Raw genomic sequence first — 15,860 nt, forward strand, 5'->3', positions numbered from 1 at the left:
TTTCAAATTATTTATATGTCAAAGAGAAATATAAATGGGACCTATCTCAAAAGGTTAAAATCTACCTAAAAAGAATAAAACAATGTAACAGCTGGAGAGCATGTGTCTGAGAATTAGAAAATGGTTTTAAAAATATAAGGGACTGTTGTTTCTGATCTAGCAAGAGGCCTGACCAGGATCAAATTGCCTGTTACTCAAGGAGGCTTTTGATAAATCTAGTGACTACAGCTGGAGCTCTCTCTGGCTGTGACTCAGGAAGGCCCAGAACACAGCTTTCCCTGCAAGACTGCTGAAGTGGTTCTGACTTTGTGAGCCACTCTTCTGTGGCCCCTAGATTTTTGAGGTGGCATCCCTTATTGGGTGAGGACCCGGGTAGAATGGGCTGCCAACCACAGGTAAGCCAGCACAATCTGGATGCACAATACCTCGCAAATCAGGGATAAGAGACCTTGGCACCAGGAGTCTATAAGCTAAAAGGCTCCCATGGAAGGGCCATTTACCGGGTCCTGCACGGTTCCAGCACGACTGGAGACTCGGTAGCATTAACTCTTTCTTGCATCCAGGACCTAACTGGAGCAGGAGGCTGGTTCTTCTGGGATGGAAAGGACCCCCAGGGACACTTCCTAACTTGGCTAGGCTGAGACTTGGCAGGTAGAGGGAGGGGGATGGCTGGGCGTAGCTGTCGCAAAGCCACCGGAAATGCATCTTTCATTTTCTGGTTGATTCCGGTTCAGGTCCACAGACCTCTACCCTAGAAGAGTGAGTCAGGGTCAGGTCTTCAAGAGGTGGAGGGATTAAATGGGGGAACTGATCTTCCAAGGCTCCCCAAATCTTGGAGCTTCACTCGCCAGACATCCCGCGCTTTCCTGACATCGCTTCCCCGAGTGGTGCAGCAGCGGAGAGCTTCGCTATCCAGAGCAAGCAGGGAGGCGTGGCCACAGAGGTTTAGTCAAGCAGAGGAAGAGGAAAGTGGCCTCGGGGGAAGCCAGAGCTGACTGAAGGTAACCAAGAAGCGGATTTTCTCTTTAGATTCGATTGGCGATCCCCTGAGAAATATCGGCGGCTCCTGCCAGTTGCAGCCTTTAGGGCTGCTGCGTAGCGGGAGAATGGGGTTGGGGGGACGTGAAACTGTTATCCACAGCGAGGCCGCCCAGCAGCAGGTTCCTACAGCCACTTCTAACCTGTGGAAGCAGCTTCTTTCTACCGGATGCACAAATATAACCCAGGGATGCTAGTGAAGCACACTCAAAGGCTGCCCGCGTTCAGAGTCCTTGTGGGTGTCCCTGTGCTTGATCTAGAAGGTGTAGTGAATCAGGGATGGGGATTTTGGAGCAGTAATGTCTACCACCACACCTAGGAAAATTTCCTGATTTTTGATGGCTTATTAACGTAACACCAATGAAAGGGTCATTTCAGCATTGAAGACAATGACTTCTGCTGACAAAAAAAAATTTAAGAGTTGTTCCTGTACCTCCTGAGCCAGAATGGTTAGCAAGGAGCCGACCTTTTTTTTTTTTTTTTTTTTTTTTGAATACCTGTGGTATCCTTGAAAGAATTTTGTTGCTGTTTCTGCTGGATCACCTCAGGGAAAATCAGTTTTGAAGATATGTTAATTCAGGAGAAAGGTTACCATTACTAGGACCCTTCCCATCTGTGAAGAACCTTAATCATCTCTCTATCTTCCTCTCTCTCTCTCTCTCTCTCTCTCTCTTCCTTTCCTTCCTTTTTAACCACCTGACATTTGTATATATGTAAAGGAAGACTAGCTGTAAATTTTTCCAGTTAAAGTAAACAAAAAATTTAATACACAAGTACAAATCTGTGCAGTGCCCTTTATGTCTTTTGAAGAAGTACTATACCCTGCCACATCAAATGCTGACGATCTGCTTGGTTATCGGGGGAACATTTGCTTACTTTTTGTCTAATTACTTTACTACTACTCTGATCTTGGTGTCTCAGTTCCCCTACCAGCACTGACACTGTATAAAACGGAATATTAAAAGTTCCACTTAGTAAAGGCTTCAATCTAAATGAGATAAAGGGGTGTGGAAATGACTTTTCCCCTTACTAAAGAAAAATGTTTGCAATGATCTGCTGAAGTTTAGAGGAACTGAAACAGGCCCTATTTGCCAATACAGGACAGGAAACACACAGATTAAGTATTGGATAATCTCAAAGCTCATTTTGGCCAATCGGTGCCAGTTTTCTTACCCACCAGTCTTTCCTTAACTGTTAAAAAAAAAAAAAAAAAAAAAAAAAAAAAAAAACAGGAAAGACATTAATTGACATTTGTCTTCTCTTAGCTGTGGTTTGTTTCAAGGTTAAGAAATAAAGAAAAAGAGAGAAACTTACCTCCTGAGTAATCTAACATCATGAGTGTTCTGATTCTTGGCAGTTGATTTTAAAGGAGAAGCCAGACAGGAACTTTTGTCTTCATTTTCCTCTGATAATTAATAGCAAATAAATATGTGTCATGTAGTTTTCTTCTTGACATGTACTTTTCTTCTGCTCTCCCTCAGTGCTCCTGGGAAGAACAATTCATTCATTTGCTACCAAACCTGATGCACCCTCATTTGTCAAAGTTGGCACCAGGTGGGTGTCAGTGTCACACACAGGAGTAAAACTGTTCCTAGAGCAAATGATGACAAGAGAGCTGAAGGCGGATGCATGCTCGAGCCCCCAGATGAGGGATATGTGGGAGACTAGTGGGTCTGTGAAAGAGAACCCCAGTCAGAGTAAGAAATACAACATGCAAATAGAGAGTCTTGGTCCAGAGAGCGCTTGCAGGCACTTCTGGAGCTTTCGTTATCATGAAGCAACTGGACCGCTTGAGACAATCAGCCAACTTCAGAAATTATGCCATCAGTGGCTGAGGCCAGAGATCCACTCAAAAGAGCAGATCTTGGAAATGCTGGTGTTAGAGCAATTCCTGAGCATTCTGCCGAAGGAGACCCAGAACTGGGTGCAGAAGCATCATCCACAGAATGTCAAACAGGCTCTGGTCCTGGTGGAATTCTTGCAGAGGGAGCCTGATGGAACAAAGAATGAGGTAAGAAGAAATATTCCTTATATATACAATTAAATAGGATAAAAGTGGATATATCAGGATGGAGGAGTTATTAGAGAATGAGATGGATTAAGTTGCTCTTCTATTGCCCCTTTAGGACAGCTAGGAAGGATCTGAAATGACATACATGCAGCAATAGTCAGTCCACAGGTTTCATTCTTGGCAGAGCCTTTCCTGCTCTTAAAGAAAAGAAATGCATTTTGTCTTCTTTAGAGCCAGGTTTAGGGTGAATTGACCGTGGTGGGCCTAGTCTGGCATGGGCAAGGAGAAAAGAGTTGAGTTCTTAGAAACAGAGACATAAAGGACAAGAAAGAGTTGGGAAAGGGGAGAAGATCCACAAGATGGGCAGCACTTACAGAGACCAAAGGAGAGAGAGGATAGCAAACAGAAGTATAAATCAAATTGCTCTGCAAAGAAACAGAACAAAATGGAAAGGAAAAATAGAAACAAGCATATGGAAAGAAGACAATTGCCAACAGAGAAGTGGAAGGAATCAGGATGCTGAGGGGTAGTATCTTCTGTAACAGGAACATACATTTCTGGACTGGGAGGAAAGAGTCTCCATTGCCCTCACTTAGTGGCTTGTAATTGGCCCTGCTGGTGAGTGGGAAACCAAGGTTTGCCCTTGAAAGGTGGCAGCACACTTCCTTTTTTTTAGGAGCCCACCTTAAAAATTCCAGGGCAAGGCATATTTTTGGTGTCTTATTACTACCAAATCAGGTGAAGAGAGATTGGAGCTCAACTTTTCTCCCTATTTATTCTTCCATCCATCTCCTTACCCTGTGAAATCCTTTCCTGGAGGATTGGAAACTGGCTAACTGGAAAGCCATCTTTACTCAATTCCTTTTCTTTTACAGAAAACCAAAAAATAGAAATGCACTAAAACAAGGATCCAAGTCAAGAAACCAAACCAGTGAAAGTTCCCCAGCAGGGGAACACGCTGCCTGCCCAACTTTGCTAGCAGCTTGATCCAGGGCCCGGTGCATCGCCACGGGGTTGGGGGTGGGGGTCTGGAGTAGTCAACTTTTTCTGTTTTATCCTAATTATCCCAGATTTTGAGTATCGTTCTTTATGAAAACATAGTGGTGCAATACCTCTTCAGACTTTTTATTACATCTCTAATGTCGTGCACTCCCCAAATCTGAGCTCTACTCTTGTTTCTCCCTCCACCACCACCCTGAAACCAAAAGTAAGTTCTGTGCTAATGAGGATGGGGATTATTTCTAGATCACAGTCCATGAGCTGGGAAAGAAGGCAGTGCTCTTGGGAAGAACAGCAGTGGCCCCAGGCTTCAAGTGGAAGCCAGCAGAGCCCCAACCAATGGGTGTGTTCCAGAAAGAACATTGGAATACATATTGGGTACTACAAGAACAGCTGGGCTGCAACACTCACAAAGAAACCCAGCCTGTATATGAAAGAGGTGAGGAGCTTCATCATAATTCTCTTCTCTTGGGAGCCGTGATGGTAATTAGTTCACCTAGAATGTTGTGGGAATTTTCCAGGTGCCCAGCCATGCTAGCAGCTATGATGTCTCCCAGCTGAGAGTACAGTAGGTCAATGGTGGTTGAAGGTGGGGGTCAGCCTAGGGGACAGAAATATCCAAATCACAGAATCCTGATATTCACACTATAGACTATACTCCTTTGAAACCTGAGAGAAGAAGATGGAACAGGGACAGGTGGGGTCACCTCCCCCCTCACAAGTTGCAGGAGAAATTGGGGTCAGACATGGGCTCTCAGTGGCAGAATGTGATGAAAATTGTGCACTCGGAAAGAATAATAAGAGACAAAAGTCTCCCACATTATTTACTGCACACTGGAGGACCTAAGCCTTTCATTTTCAAACCTTCAGTTCTTGCCCAGCTTATATTATGAGAGGAAAACTGATAGATTTCCTTTGATTAATTTCTCTCATGAACTGGGGAACTGGTTGTATGAGTGGTGGATATTTGGCTCTTATTTACAATAAGACGGCCACTTCTGGACACCACAAACACTTGTCAATGTGACCCATCTTTACTAAAGGCATCCTGATGTTCTGTATTTTAGAAATCAGCTCGGGATGTTTGTAAATAGGAAATAGAAATTTTCCCTGGTTCTTTTCTACCCACAGCTGTGCATGATCAACAGATGATAGCCCTTTCTGAGCAGAAAAGCATCAAAGACTGGAATATGGCATCTGAACTCATCCTGCCTGCATCCCAGGTGAGCTGTACTTTCTGGCTTTTTCAGGTGATTTGACCGTGGTCTTGTCTCTGCTTGTCCCAACTGCCTAGGACTCATAGTGTCCAGCAGGTGCTTTGAGGCATGTTAGCCCTAGATATTCTCTAGGCAACTAGGCTTGGCACAGAGGGAACTGGGCACCTCCCAGGCGATTTACTGATCCTCTTTGCTCCTTCCTTTCTGCCTTCTCACTTTTTTCTCTCTAATCTTGTACTGTTAACATCTTCAGCACCTGGCCTACCATGTAATTCAGAAATGGGTGGTAGCACAACTTCTGAAGTGGCAAGTACTAAACTATAGCCCATTGTCTTCTTTAGAGTTTGTTGACATTTGAAGATGTGGCTGTGTATTTTTCTGAGGAAGAATGGCAATTGTTGGATCCTCCTGAGAAGACGCTCTACAATGATGTAATGCAGGATATCTATGAGACTGTCATCTCTCTAGGTAAAGATTCTTCTTTCCCTTTGTATAGAAGTTAAGTAATACGTTAAGTCGTCTGTTTATGGAAAATGCACCCGTGAGAGAGTCCCATTGTTCCAACAGCTGGCTGATTCTCAACTTGATGATGTGGGGGAAATAAAGGGATTATCAGGATCCCCTGGAGAACTTTTTTTTTTTTTTTTTTTTTTTGAGACGGAGTTTCGCTCTTGTTACCCAGGCTGGAGTGCAATGGCGCGATCTCGGCTCACCGCAACCTCCGCCTCCTGGGTTCAGGCAATTCTCCTGCCTCAGCCTCCTGAGTAGCTGGGATTACAGGCATGCACCACCATGCCCAGCTAATTTTTTGTATTTTTAGTAGAGATGGGGTTTCACCATGTTGATCAGGATGGTCTCGATCTCTTGACCTCGTGATCCACCCGCCTCGGCCTCCCAAAGTACTGGGATTACAGGCTTGAGCCACCGCGCCCGGCCCTGGAGAACTTTTTATAAATACATGCCTCACTTCTGCATTCTGAATAGAATTATTTTATTTTGACTGTGAAAGATTTTACTTTTTTTAAACTTTCATCTAAACACACCCTTTTCTAAAAAACATCAAAACATGCACATAAATGGCATTCTTGAAAATTACTACAGAAAAATTAATAATCTTTAAATCAGTAATAATATAAACAAAAGTTTAAATGATATGTGGAAAGATTTACAGGTAGGAATAGGGCTCTTAGTTTAGAAAATAATAATTCAAGTCAATATCAATAAAAGTTAAGGAAAATCTTCTAATTCCCAAACATTTTGATACCATTTTCTTCCAGCTACCACATTTTATAGACCTTTTGTGATAAGAATATTAGTGTAGTCCTAAGAAATATGACATTCAAGTGATCCTATGCAGGTCAGGTTGCCTTGTTAAAATGAGTTGGAATTCACATAATTCCAACAGTATTATTGCCTTTCGAAATTTAAATGTACAGCATATCCATGATGTTCAAAATGAGTTCCACAACTTACATTTATTTTGATCTAGTTAGAAATAAACCCTAAATTTAGACTGGTAAAAAATATATTTAACAAAGACATGGGATTGATCTAAATTTTACTTTATAGATAAGAGAAAATTACAATTCAGTATGAGGACACTTCATGAGTTTTAGCAATGCCCCATTTATAATTAGGCCCACTGTATCCTGAGTGTATATGAATGTGTGAATACATATACATACTAACATATACAAACTAATTCACACCACAAAACTCTTCAAAGATGTTGCTTGAAATGGCCTATTCTCTGGTTTGGGAGAAGTGGTATAACAGAGTCACTTAATTTTCCCTTAATCATTTTTCCCCTTTGTTTATCGTGATTCACTTGGTATGTTTCATGTGCATCATTGATATATTTTTGCAACAAAAATCCAGTAGCAGTAAGCAGAAATATTAACTTAAAGGAATACTAGGCATTCACAGTTTACATTATCACATGAAAACAGAGCAGATCAGACGTAAAGGTCTTCTGTCATAGGATATATTGTTCCATGACTGAAAATTGTGATTTGGTTCCTAGAACATAGCTCTTGCTCTAAGATGATACATAATATGTAGTTCCAGTCCTGATGAATTAAGCCTGTATTTTACTGGTTTGAGAAGGTGAAATTTTTTTCCTGTTTTTGTGTCAGAGTCTCATTCTGTCACCCAGGTTAGAGTCCAGTGGTGCAATAGTAGCTCACTGCAATCTCCGCTTTCCAGGCTCAAGCATTTTTCCTGCCTCAGTGTCCCGGGTAGCTGAGATTATAGGTGTGTGCCACCACACCTGGCTAGTTTTTGTATTTTTATTAGAGACATGATTTCACCATGTTGGCTAGGCTGGTCTCAAACTCCTGACCTCCAGTGATCACCTACCTTGGCCTCCCAAAGTGCTGGGATTACAGGTGTGAGCCACCATGCCTGGCCTGAGAAGGTGAATTTCTTGCCATAGACAAATGCAAAATGCCTCTGCAGTAGCCAGTGAAGCCCACTTACAAGGGCTTCAAGAGTTCAACTTTGAAACAGGGCAGCATGGGCTGGCTCTGCATTTCTTCACAGCAAGTCTATGTGCAAGCCACTGAGCAGGACCACTGATAGGAATCCAAAGGAAAATGGCTATAGCACTGTAGAAATCTACCATGGTAATGTAAAATGATTTCTCAATTAAATATTTTGTTATATCAAAGAGAAGTAGGCAAAGGCACATGGTAGTAAATCCAGTCTGCAGACTCCCATTACCTTAAGTATTAGTGAACTCAGGGACCGACCAAGATTCGCAATGATTAATTTGATATTTTAAAGAAACAGAAAACCTTAATGTTTTCAAGCACTTATGGCACAGACATAGGGAAGTACAAATAGCATAGCTTATATCTTCAAAAAGCTGGGCAATTTAAAGTACTACTACAATGACTCAGAGTCACAATTTTAACTTCACTCTCATATTTTATACATTTTTGTGTGTACAGGGTGTGCAAATTAAACAATTTCAATAAATATTAGAAATGTCAATTATTTTGCAAATATAAAGTGAGTAAAATCAGCTAATAATGCAATCCAACAAACACCTGTTAAACAAAGCTTTTTCCCCAGGGACTCTTTTTACTCTTTCCTTTGAACATCTTGATACTTAAATACATTTTCTTTCATTGACTTGCAGAAATTAAGCAAAAAGTGAACTATTACCTAGCTGCAAGATAGTAAACAGTAATAAGAGTTTGGAGCTGTTAAGTTGTAATAAAAAGAAAATAACAAATATAGTGAAATATGCTACAAATTATTGCTTAAAAATGCAGCCATCTGGCCTGAACCCAGGAGGCGGTGGTTGCGGTGAGCCGAGATCGCGCCATTGCACTCCAGCCTGGGTAACGAGAGCTAAACTCTGTCTCAAAAAAAAAAAAAAAAAAAAAAAAAATGCAGCCATCTGAATGACAAAGTATGCAGTCCTACTAGTCTTCTGAAGTTGTCATTAGTTTATGAAAAATATGAAGTAGAGCAGAAACTCCATTTAGCTTTTACCTTTCCAACAGCTCTAGTGCTAAAGTTATATGATCATGTATGTTTGCCTAAGACCAACTGCATATTGACATTAGTCACAAATTCTATTTTATCCAGTGTTCAATCAGTGAGGCTTTATTTACACTTCTTATTACATTCAGGAAACAGTAAACCTACCCAGGCAGCCTTCTGTTGATAGTTGCCTTCTGTTGGGTGTGGGGATGTAACCACTCTGCTATGTTGTTTTTCTAGTTCTGGAATCCCAAACCAGTTTGCCTTTTTGTTACCGTTTTTAGAATTTTTGTTTTTTATCTCATCCTATTTAATGGGTTTCTTGTTGTGCCTATCAGGGAGGATCAAGGAGAAATGGGTCTATGCCATTTTGTCCAGACTGGACCAGAAATAACTTGTTCCTGTATTTTCTAAAAAGCAATAATCATGGATTGTCTCTCCATTTATGTAGCTTTCTTGCACTGGGACACAGATGGCTGATGATTCTGTTTATTCTAACAGGGTTAAAGCTAAAAAGTGACACTGGAAATGATCATCCTGTATCTGTTTCTGCATCAGAAATGCAAACACCAGGCTGCAAAGTATCAAAAAACACCAGAATGAAAATTGCCCAGAAAACAATGGGCAGGGAAAATCACGGTGATACACACAGGGTGCAGAAATGGCATCGAGCTTTTCCAAGGAGGAAAAGAAAGAAACTTGCAACTTGTAAGCAAGAGTTTCCAAAACTTATGGATCTTCCCAGGAAAGGCCCCACAGGGGAGAAACCTTTTAAATGTCAGGAATGTGGGAAAAGCTTCAGAGTTAGCTCTGATCTTATTAAGCACCAGAGAATTCACACTGGAGAGAAACCCTATAAATGTCAACAATGTGACAGGAGGTTTAGATGGAGTTCAGATCTTAATAAGCACTTCATGACCCATCAAGGAATAAAACCATATAGATGCTCATGGTGTGGGAAGAGCTTTAGTCATAACACAAATCTACACACACACCAAAGAATTCACACAGGAGAGAAGCCCTTTAAATGTCATGAATGTGGAAAAAGATTCATTCAGAACTCCCACCTTATTAAACACCAGAGAACTCACACAGGTGAACAGCCTTATACGTGTAGCATATGCAAGAGAAACTTTAGTAGGCGGTCGAGCCTTCTTAGACACCAGAAACTCCACAGAAGAAGGGAAGCATGTCTAGTGTCTCCAAACTGAGGAAAGTTACCATGTAGAGCTTCACCTTAAAAGTGATGAAAGAATATGAAATTATGAGGCACTCAATGATAGGAATGTGTTATCAATAGAACATTTGGGAAGTGTACATGCTACACTTCACAAAAAGGAATCTAAGCTGTCTGTCTTATTCAGCATTGCATCTTCTGTGCCTAGCACAAGAGTGATACATAAGGAGTATTTTATAAATAAAAAAAATGAAAGTGTAGTGATGAGATTTTTTAGCTATCTATCTATATGTATGTATCTGTTATTCAAAGCTTCCCCACCCCCAGTCATCTAAATTTTTCAGGTATCAGGTGCTCAACAGATATATGATGGTCAAGGCTCTTAGTCTCATTCTTTATTGTTTGTCAGGAGAGATGGAAAATAAGAGTACACCGAAAGTTAAGTAAATAAATTTAAAAAAAATTCAAGCATGCACACACACACACACACACACACACACACACACACACACACACAAGAGTACTTGGGCTCTCTCAAGGGAACTCAGAGATAATTGCTAAGTTAGGGACAGTTTCAGTAGTTATCATTCTATCTACATGAACAATCAAGGCCGGGACTCAGGGAACTTTACTCTGTAACAGAAAGAGAGGATTCGATGTTTGCCCTGGAAGAAGTGTCCCATTCTCATTGCTTCTCTCCTGAGTACCCACTACCACAATGTCTTCTGTCAAGGAATTATAAGTAGCAAGGGAAGGTCTGAATGTAAAGACAGACCTAGGGACCTTGATATCTCTTCTCTTGCTGACATTGTCAATGTAGACATATACAATGAAATGATGAGGGAGGCAGTCTTGGCCCTCATCCAGCTATCAGTTTCTTTGTGTAAAGCACAAACAAGTGGCAAATGGTCTTTTTCTGACTTTCATTATGTGGACTGGACAAAGACTTTCAAACTGGTGCCGTACTACTGCAGGACCTAAAGGGAGGCCAGTCTTTATGGCTGATCAACTACAACCCTATGTGCCTGAATACTCTGCAAGAAAGCCTGGAAATTTTGCAAAACTGATTTATTGAGAATGGCAAGGAGAGCCTTGTGACCTTTTAGCTTTGGTGCACAGCTGATGCCAGGAGGGAACATCTTAAAGTGTTAGAGCAAAGTAAGGCATGTGGCTTAGAGTGATGACCCCAGTCAGAGTCAGGCCAGATGGAAATTGTTTTCTGATGTTACTGGTTTTCTTCTCTTCCTTATTGGCCAAAGTGACTATCTCTTAAGAGAAGATAATGTGATGTCAAGGGAGGTTGGAAGGCATAGATTTACATCTATATGAGATCATGGTTTATAATGTTGGCCAAGGCTTATTTATATATGTTTATTTATTATTTAATAAAAGTGTACTTTGTAATGAAAAGACATGTTTCCTGTTAAATTTAGACAATAAACCAAACTTTGTTACCAAATCACCCAGAAATGGCCAATGTTCACTTTTTTGAAATAGATGTCTTCAGATATTTTTTTTCTGAAAGAGACCAAGAGACACTTTCTAAGCCTGTTTTCAAATTTGTAAAATGGGGATTATAATTCCTACTTCTTAACACTACTGTGAGGATTAAATGCACACATATCAGCATGCCTGACACAGTGATTGGCCACAGTAGGTGTTTCCTAACCGTTCGGAACTTTCTTTGTTCTTTCTTCAGCTAGCTATTTAGAAAAGAGAATAAGCTTTGTCTATTTGTCCAGCTTTTAAGCATCCTTCATTAACAAGTTTTTCATCATTTTTAGCTGGTTTTAGGATCACTGATGATGGTCAGCATGGTAGCCTTCTGGCATGACATTCATTCTCTTGTAGAGGTGCTCCTCTCTAGTCAGCCTGAAACAATACACTGATGTTCCAGGTCAACTAGGTATACTGCTCATGTGTAACAATAACTGAAATATACTAGAAACTGCAAACTTGAGATTCCTGAAAATGGAGGGGAGGTGATGGCTAGGGATGGAACTTTTGTGTACAGTATTTATGCTATTAGGTGCTTCCTCAAGCCAATGAAGTAGAAATGAAAGAGGAAAGAGGTGACTACATAGAATGGCCACTAAAAAGAATGAAAGTGCTAAGCCAAAAGTAGGAAGTTACCTGGGAGGAAAGGATCTCATTATATTTCCAAAGGCGTGGATACTATGACTGCCCCATCACCCCCCCGGCCAGAATGATCTGAAATTGTGCCCTTGAAACTAAAAGGGGAAATTCAACTTCATGCAGAGGGCTCCATTCTCTTTTTGTGAATCCATGTTTGCTAGCATCCTGGATAGCTGCTATCATACCACCATTCAAAGAAATTTATTCTTGTAGCTTTTAGAAAGAAGGGAGGTTAACTCAAAAATTCAAGGCTTTACTAGATCAGTTGACCCAGCAGTTATTGTACTCACAAGAATCAGCAAGTCCCCCAAACAAGTCAACAAAAGAACACACTATTTTCCCAAAGCTGCTTACCCCTGTTATAAAACCTGTTAGCTTAAAAGCTTATAGTACAGGTCCTCATCTACACTGGCATTGTTACCAGCAGGGTTTGAGAGCAGGAAACATGGGTTCTATTTTAGAGATCAATTCTTTAAAGCAAGTGGCAGGAAGTGATTGCCTTTAGATGTGTCCGAGCAGAAACAGAAAATTGAGATTTGTTATTCCAAGTTCAGATACTCCACCATCATTTGAATACAAGGGCTCCAGGAAAAAGCACATTCTCATCCCTGAGGTTGTGGAACGGAATCTAGAAATCAGTGCTCCTGGCTGACTCATTAGTGCCCAGTCTGCCCTTTCACCCCTCTGACACAGTCTCCTAGGGCCACATTCCCCATGCATCCTGACTACTCATGTCATCACTTGCCAACTCAGAAAAGGAAATGTATGTCCATCGAGTCATGGGCAGTAAGGAAATAAATGGCAGAATGAGATAAAGGGAAGAGATGTCATTCTTTTGCATCCCTGCCCACCACCTCCTCAGCATATGACTAAAAGACATGAGTTCCATTGCCTTTCTGAGGACACAAGAGAAAGACAGCATACAAAAGCTCAGGAAATGGAGAAGTGGACAGATTATTTATTCATGAGACAGAGTGAAGAGGCAGAATGCTCCAACTCTAGATCCCACAGGCGGAGATGGAACTGAAGATCTGAACCAAGTGGGATGCGGTCTGAATTCATTTTCCAGTCTCTGTGCTCCCAGAGAAGATGAGCTGAGCAGAGAAATACACGAAAATGTCTGGGAGAACAAAGGACAGCAGGCTTCTTTCACTTCTGTTCATTTGTGAAGACTGAGATTGGAAATCAGGGACTCAGGGAGCAGAGTGTCATTGCTTGCTGTGTCTGAGACACAAGAGCATGTGAGTGGGTCAAGCCAACCCTGTGCCTGACTCAGGTTTCCACTTTTTCCTTCCCAGCAGACAATGACATGGCTTCTACCCATGGGCCTTGTTGGGTTCCTTCTGGCTCCTTCTCCACTCCCAAGAAGCCTCTTCCTCCTTTGTTGCCTTGTTCCATCTGCCACAGACCAATCCTGCTCGTGCCACTTTGCCACTTCCATTCTTTCAGGGAAGGAGAGGAGGAGGGGCCCAGAGACAGGGATTAGTGAGTGTTATTGTGTCCCACTGTTCCCAGAAAAATGGACACAATAACTGAGAATGGCCAGGCAGGATTGGGGGGAAAAGAATAAACAAAATGGAATCATGGCCTAGTCTTTTGTCAAGTAATTTAAAGGCTCTCCTTGCTACCTCCTCTTTATTCCTTGAAAACACTAAATAGCAGGTAGGTGGGAATGGTGATGACCATGTTGGGGAGGAAGCTGTTCCTCATTTAAAGGAGGGGGAAGCTTACAAAGGTCCATTCCTTGCTCAACAGTGAAGCCATTCTCATTCTTGTTTACTTTGCCTTCCTCTTCTCCCTCCATGCTGCCTGCTCCTTCCTACCATTGTGGGTTCAGACACGGGACACTGATGTGGAAGAAGGGACAGGGAGCCAGGGAAACTCTCAAATAGTAGCAATCATGAGATATGAGGGGAGAGGTTAGGAGCCATTTTTGAGAGCAATAGAGGGACAATATCAGCCTTAGATCTGGACAACCCAGGGAAAGAGGGGAGGGAAGGAGGCCAGGTCAGTTTGAGAAGCAGTTCTGCTCCAGGGCTGGGAGTTAGGGAGGAAGTAGGAAGGAGAAACTATGCAATGCCAAGAAAGATTTCCCTTGTCCCTCCTCAGGCTCTGGGTATCTCCGTGTGAGACTTGAGATGATTAGTTGACCATAAATGTATGATTTTCATGGCTGGCAAGATGGCTGAATAGGAACAGCCCCAGTCTGAAGCTCCCGGTGAGATCAACACAGAAGGCAGGTGATTTCTGCATTTCCAAACGAGGTACCCAGCTCATCTCAATAAGACTGGTTAGACAGTGGATGTAGCCCACAGAGGATAAGCCAAAGCAGGATGGGGTGTCACCTCACCGGGGAAGCACAAGGGATCAGGGAACTCCCTCCCCTAGGCAAGGGAAGCTGTGAGAGACTGTACCACAAGGGGCAGTGCATTCCTGCCCAAATACTACACTTTTCCCAGGGTCATCCCAACCTGCAGACCAGGAGATTCCCTCAGGTGCCGACATCACCAGAGCCCTGGGTTTCAAACACAAAACTGGGTGGCCATTTGGGCAGACAGCAAGCTAGCTGCAGGAGTTTATTTTCATATCCCAGTGGCAGCTGAAATGCCAGAAAGACGGAACCGTTCACGTCCCTGGAAAGGGGGCTGAAGCCAGGGAACCAAGTGCTCTAGCTCAATGAATCTCACCCCTGCACAACCCAGCAAGCTAAGATCCACTGGCTTTAAATTCTCGCTGCCAGCACAGCAGTCTGAAGTTGACCTGGGAGACTCCAGCTTGGTGGAGAGAGGGGCATCCACCATTACTAGGCTTGAGTAGGTGGTTTTCTCTTTGCTGTTCTGCAGCATCCGCTGGTGATATCCAGGCAAACAGGGCCTGGAGTGGACCTCCAGCAATCTCCAGCAGACCTGCAGCAGAGGGGCCTGACTGTTAGAAGGAAAACTAACAAACAGAAAGCATCAACATCAACAAAAAGGATGTCCATACAGAAATCCCATCCGAAGGTCACCAACATCAAAACCAAAGGTAGATAAATCCACGAAGATGAGGAAAAACCAGCGCAAAAAGGCTGAAAATTCCAAAAACCAGAACACCTCTCTCTCTTATCCTTAGTAACGTAAAACTGTAGTGAAACCCTAAAAAGCAAGAAACCCTGAACTATCAGATATGGGCATTTATAAAGAAGTAACAATTCCATGATTTTAGAAACATATTTATCCATATCACAACCCTTTCCTTATTGGAAATGACCCAGATATTAAATGACTATCAAAAATAATTTTAAGATTTTAATTTATGCCAAAGTTTGCCTAAAACATTTATCCCATTTGCTGTACACAATTCTTTCACTTTTAACAGTTTATCCAGATCACTTCTGTAAATTGAGATATTAGACATTATCATTTAAAGTTAGCTATTTCCTTGTTAACCATGTTTTTAATAAACAGTGAGCATCATTTAGGTGCTCACGTAAACCTAAGTAAGAGCCTCAAAATTAAACACATAAGTATTTTTGCCAATAACTCAGAAGATTTAGCTAACATTAAATTACTCTCATTTGTCATAAAAAGCGGGGGCATGCAAACCAAGATCATTTTGGTTTGGCTGGGTTTATAGTTTTATTACCTTCTATGCCAAACCCTGACGCCTCAAAATATCTAGCAGAGACAAATATAAAAATATAGACAAAAATGTATTCTGACAATTCTGAAGGCATTTCTATTTTTATTTTACCAACAATTTTAAAGCCAGCTTGTTTAATAAAGTTACACTTCAGTCACATGAACTTGAA

General features: G+C 41.8%; 1 protein-coding gene across 1 annotated transcript; it reads left to right on the forward strand.

The window, feature by feature from the left end:
• Positions 1 to 739: 739 nt before the first annotated feature.
• ZNF75D (zinc finger protein 75D) lies at positions 740 to 11,427 on the forward strand. Its single transcript, XM_003940752.4, has 6 exons — positions 740 to 1,001; positions 2,520 to 3,049; positions 4,295 to 4,487; positions 5,180 to 5,271; positions 5,607 to 5,733; positions 9,259 to 11,427. The coding sequence occupies exons 2-6, from the start codon at positions 2,639 to 2,641 to the stop codon at positions 9,966 to 9,968; spliced, it is 1,533 nt and encodes a 510-aa protein (XP_003940801.1). The 5' UTR covers positions 740 to 1,001; positions 2,520 to 2,638; the 3' UTR covers positions 9,969 to 11,427.
• The last annotated feature ends 4,433 nt before the right edge of the window (positions 11,428 to 15,860 follow it).

This window comes from Saimiri boliviensis, chromosome X, assembly GCF_048565385.1.
Source record: "Saimiri boliviensis isolate mSaiBol1 chromosome X, mSaiBol1.pri, whole genome shotgun sequence".
In the NCBI taxonomy this organism is placed as follows: domain Eukaryota; kingdom Metazoa; phylum Chordata; class Mammalia; order Primates; family Cebidae; genus Saimiri; species Saimiri boliviensis.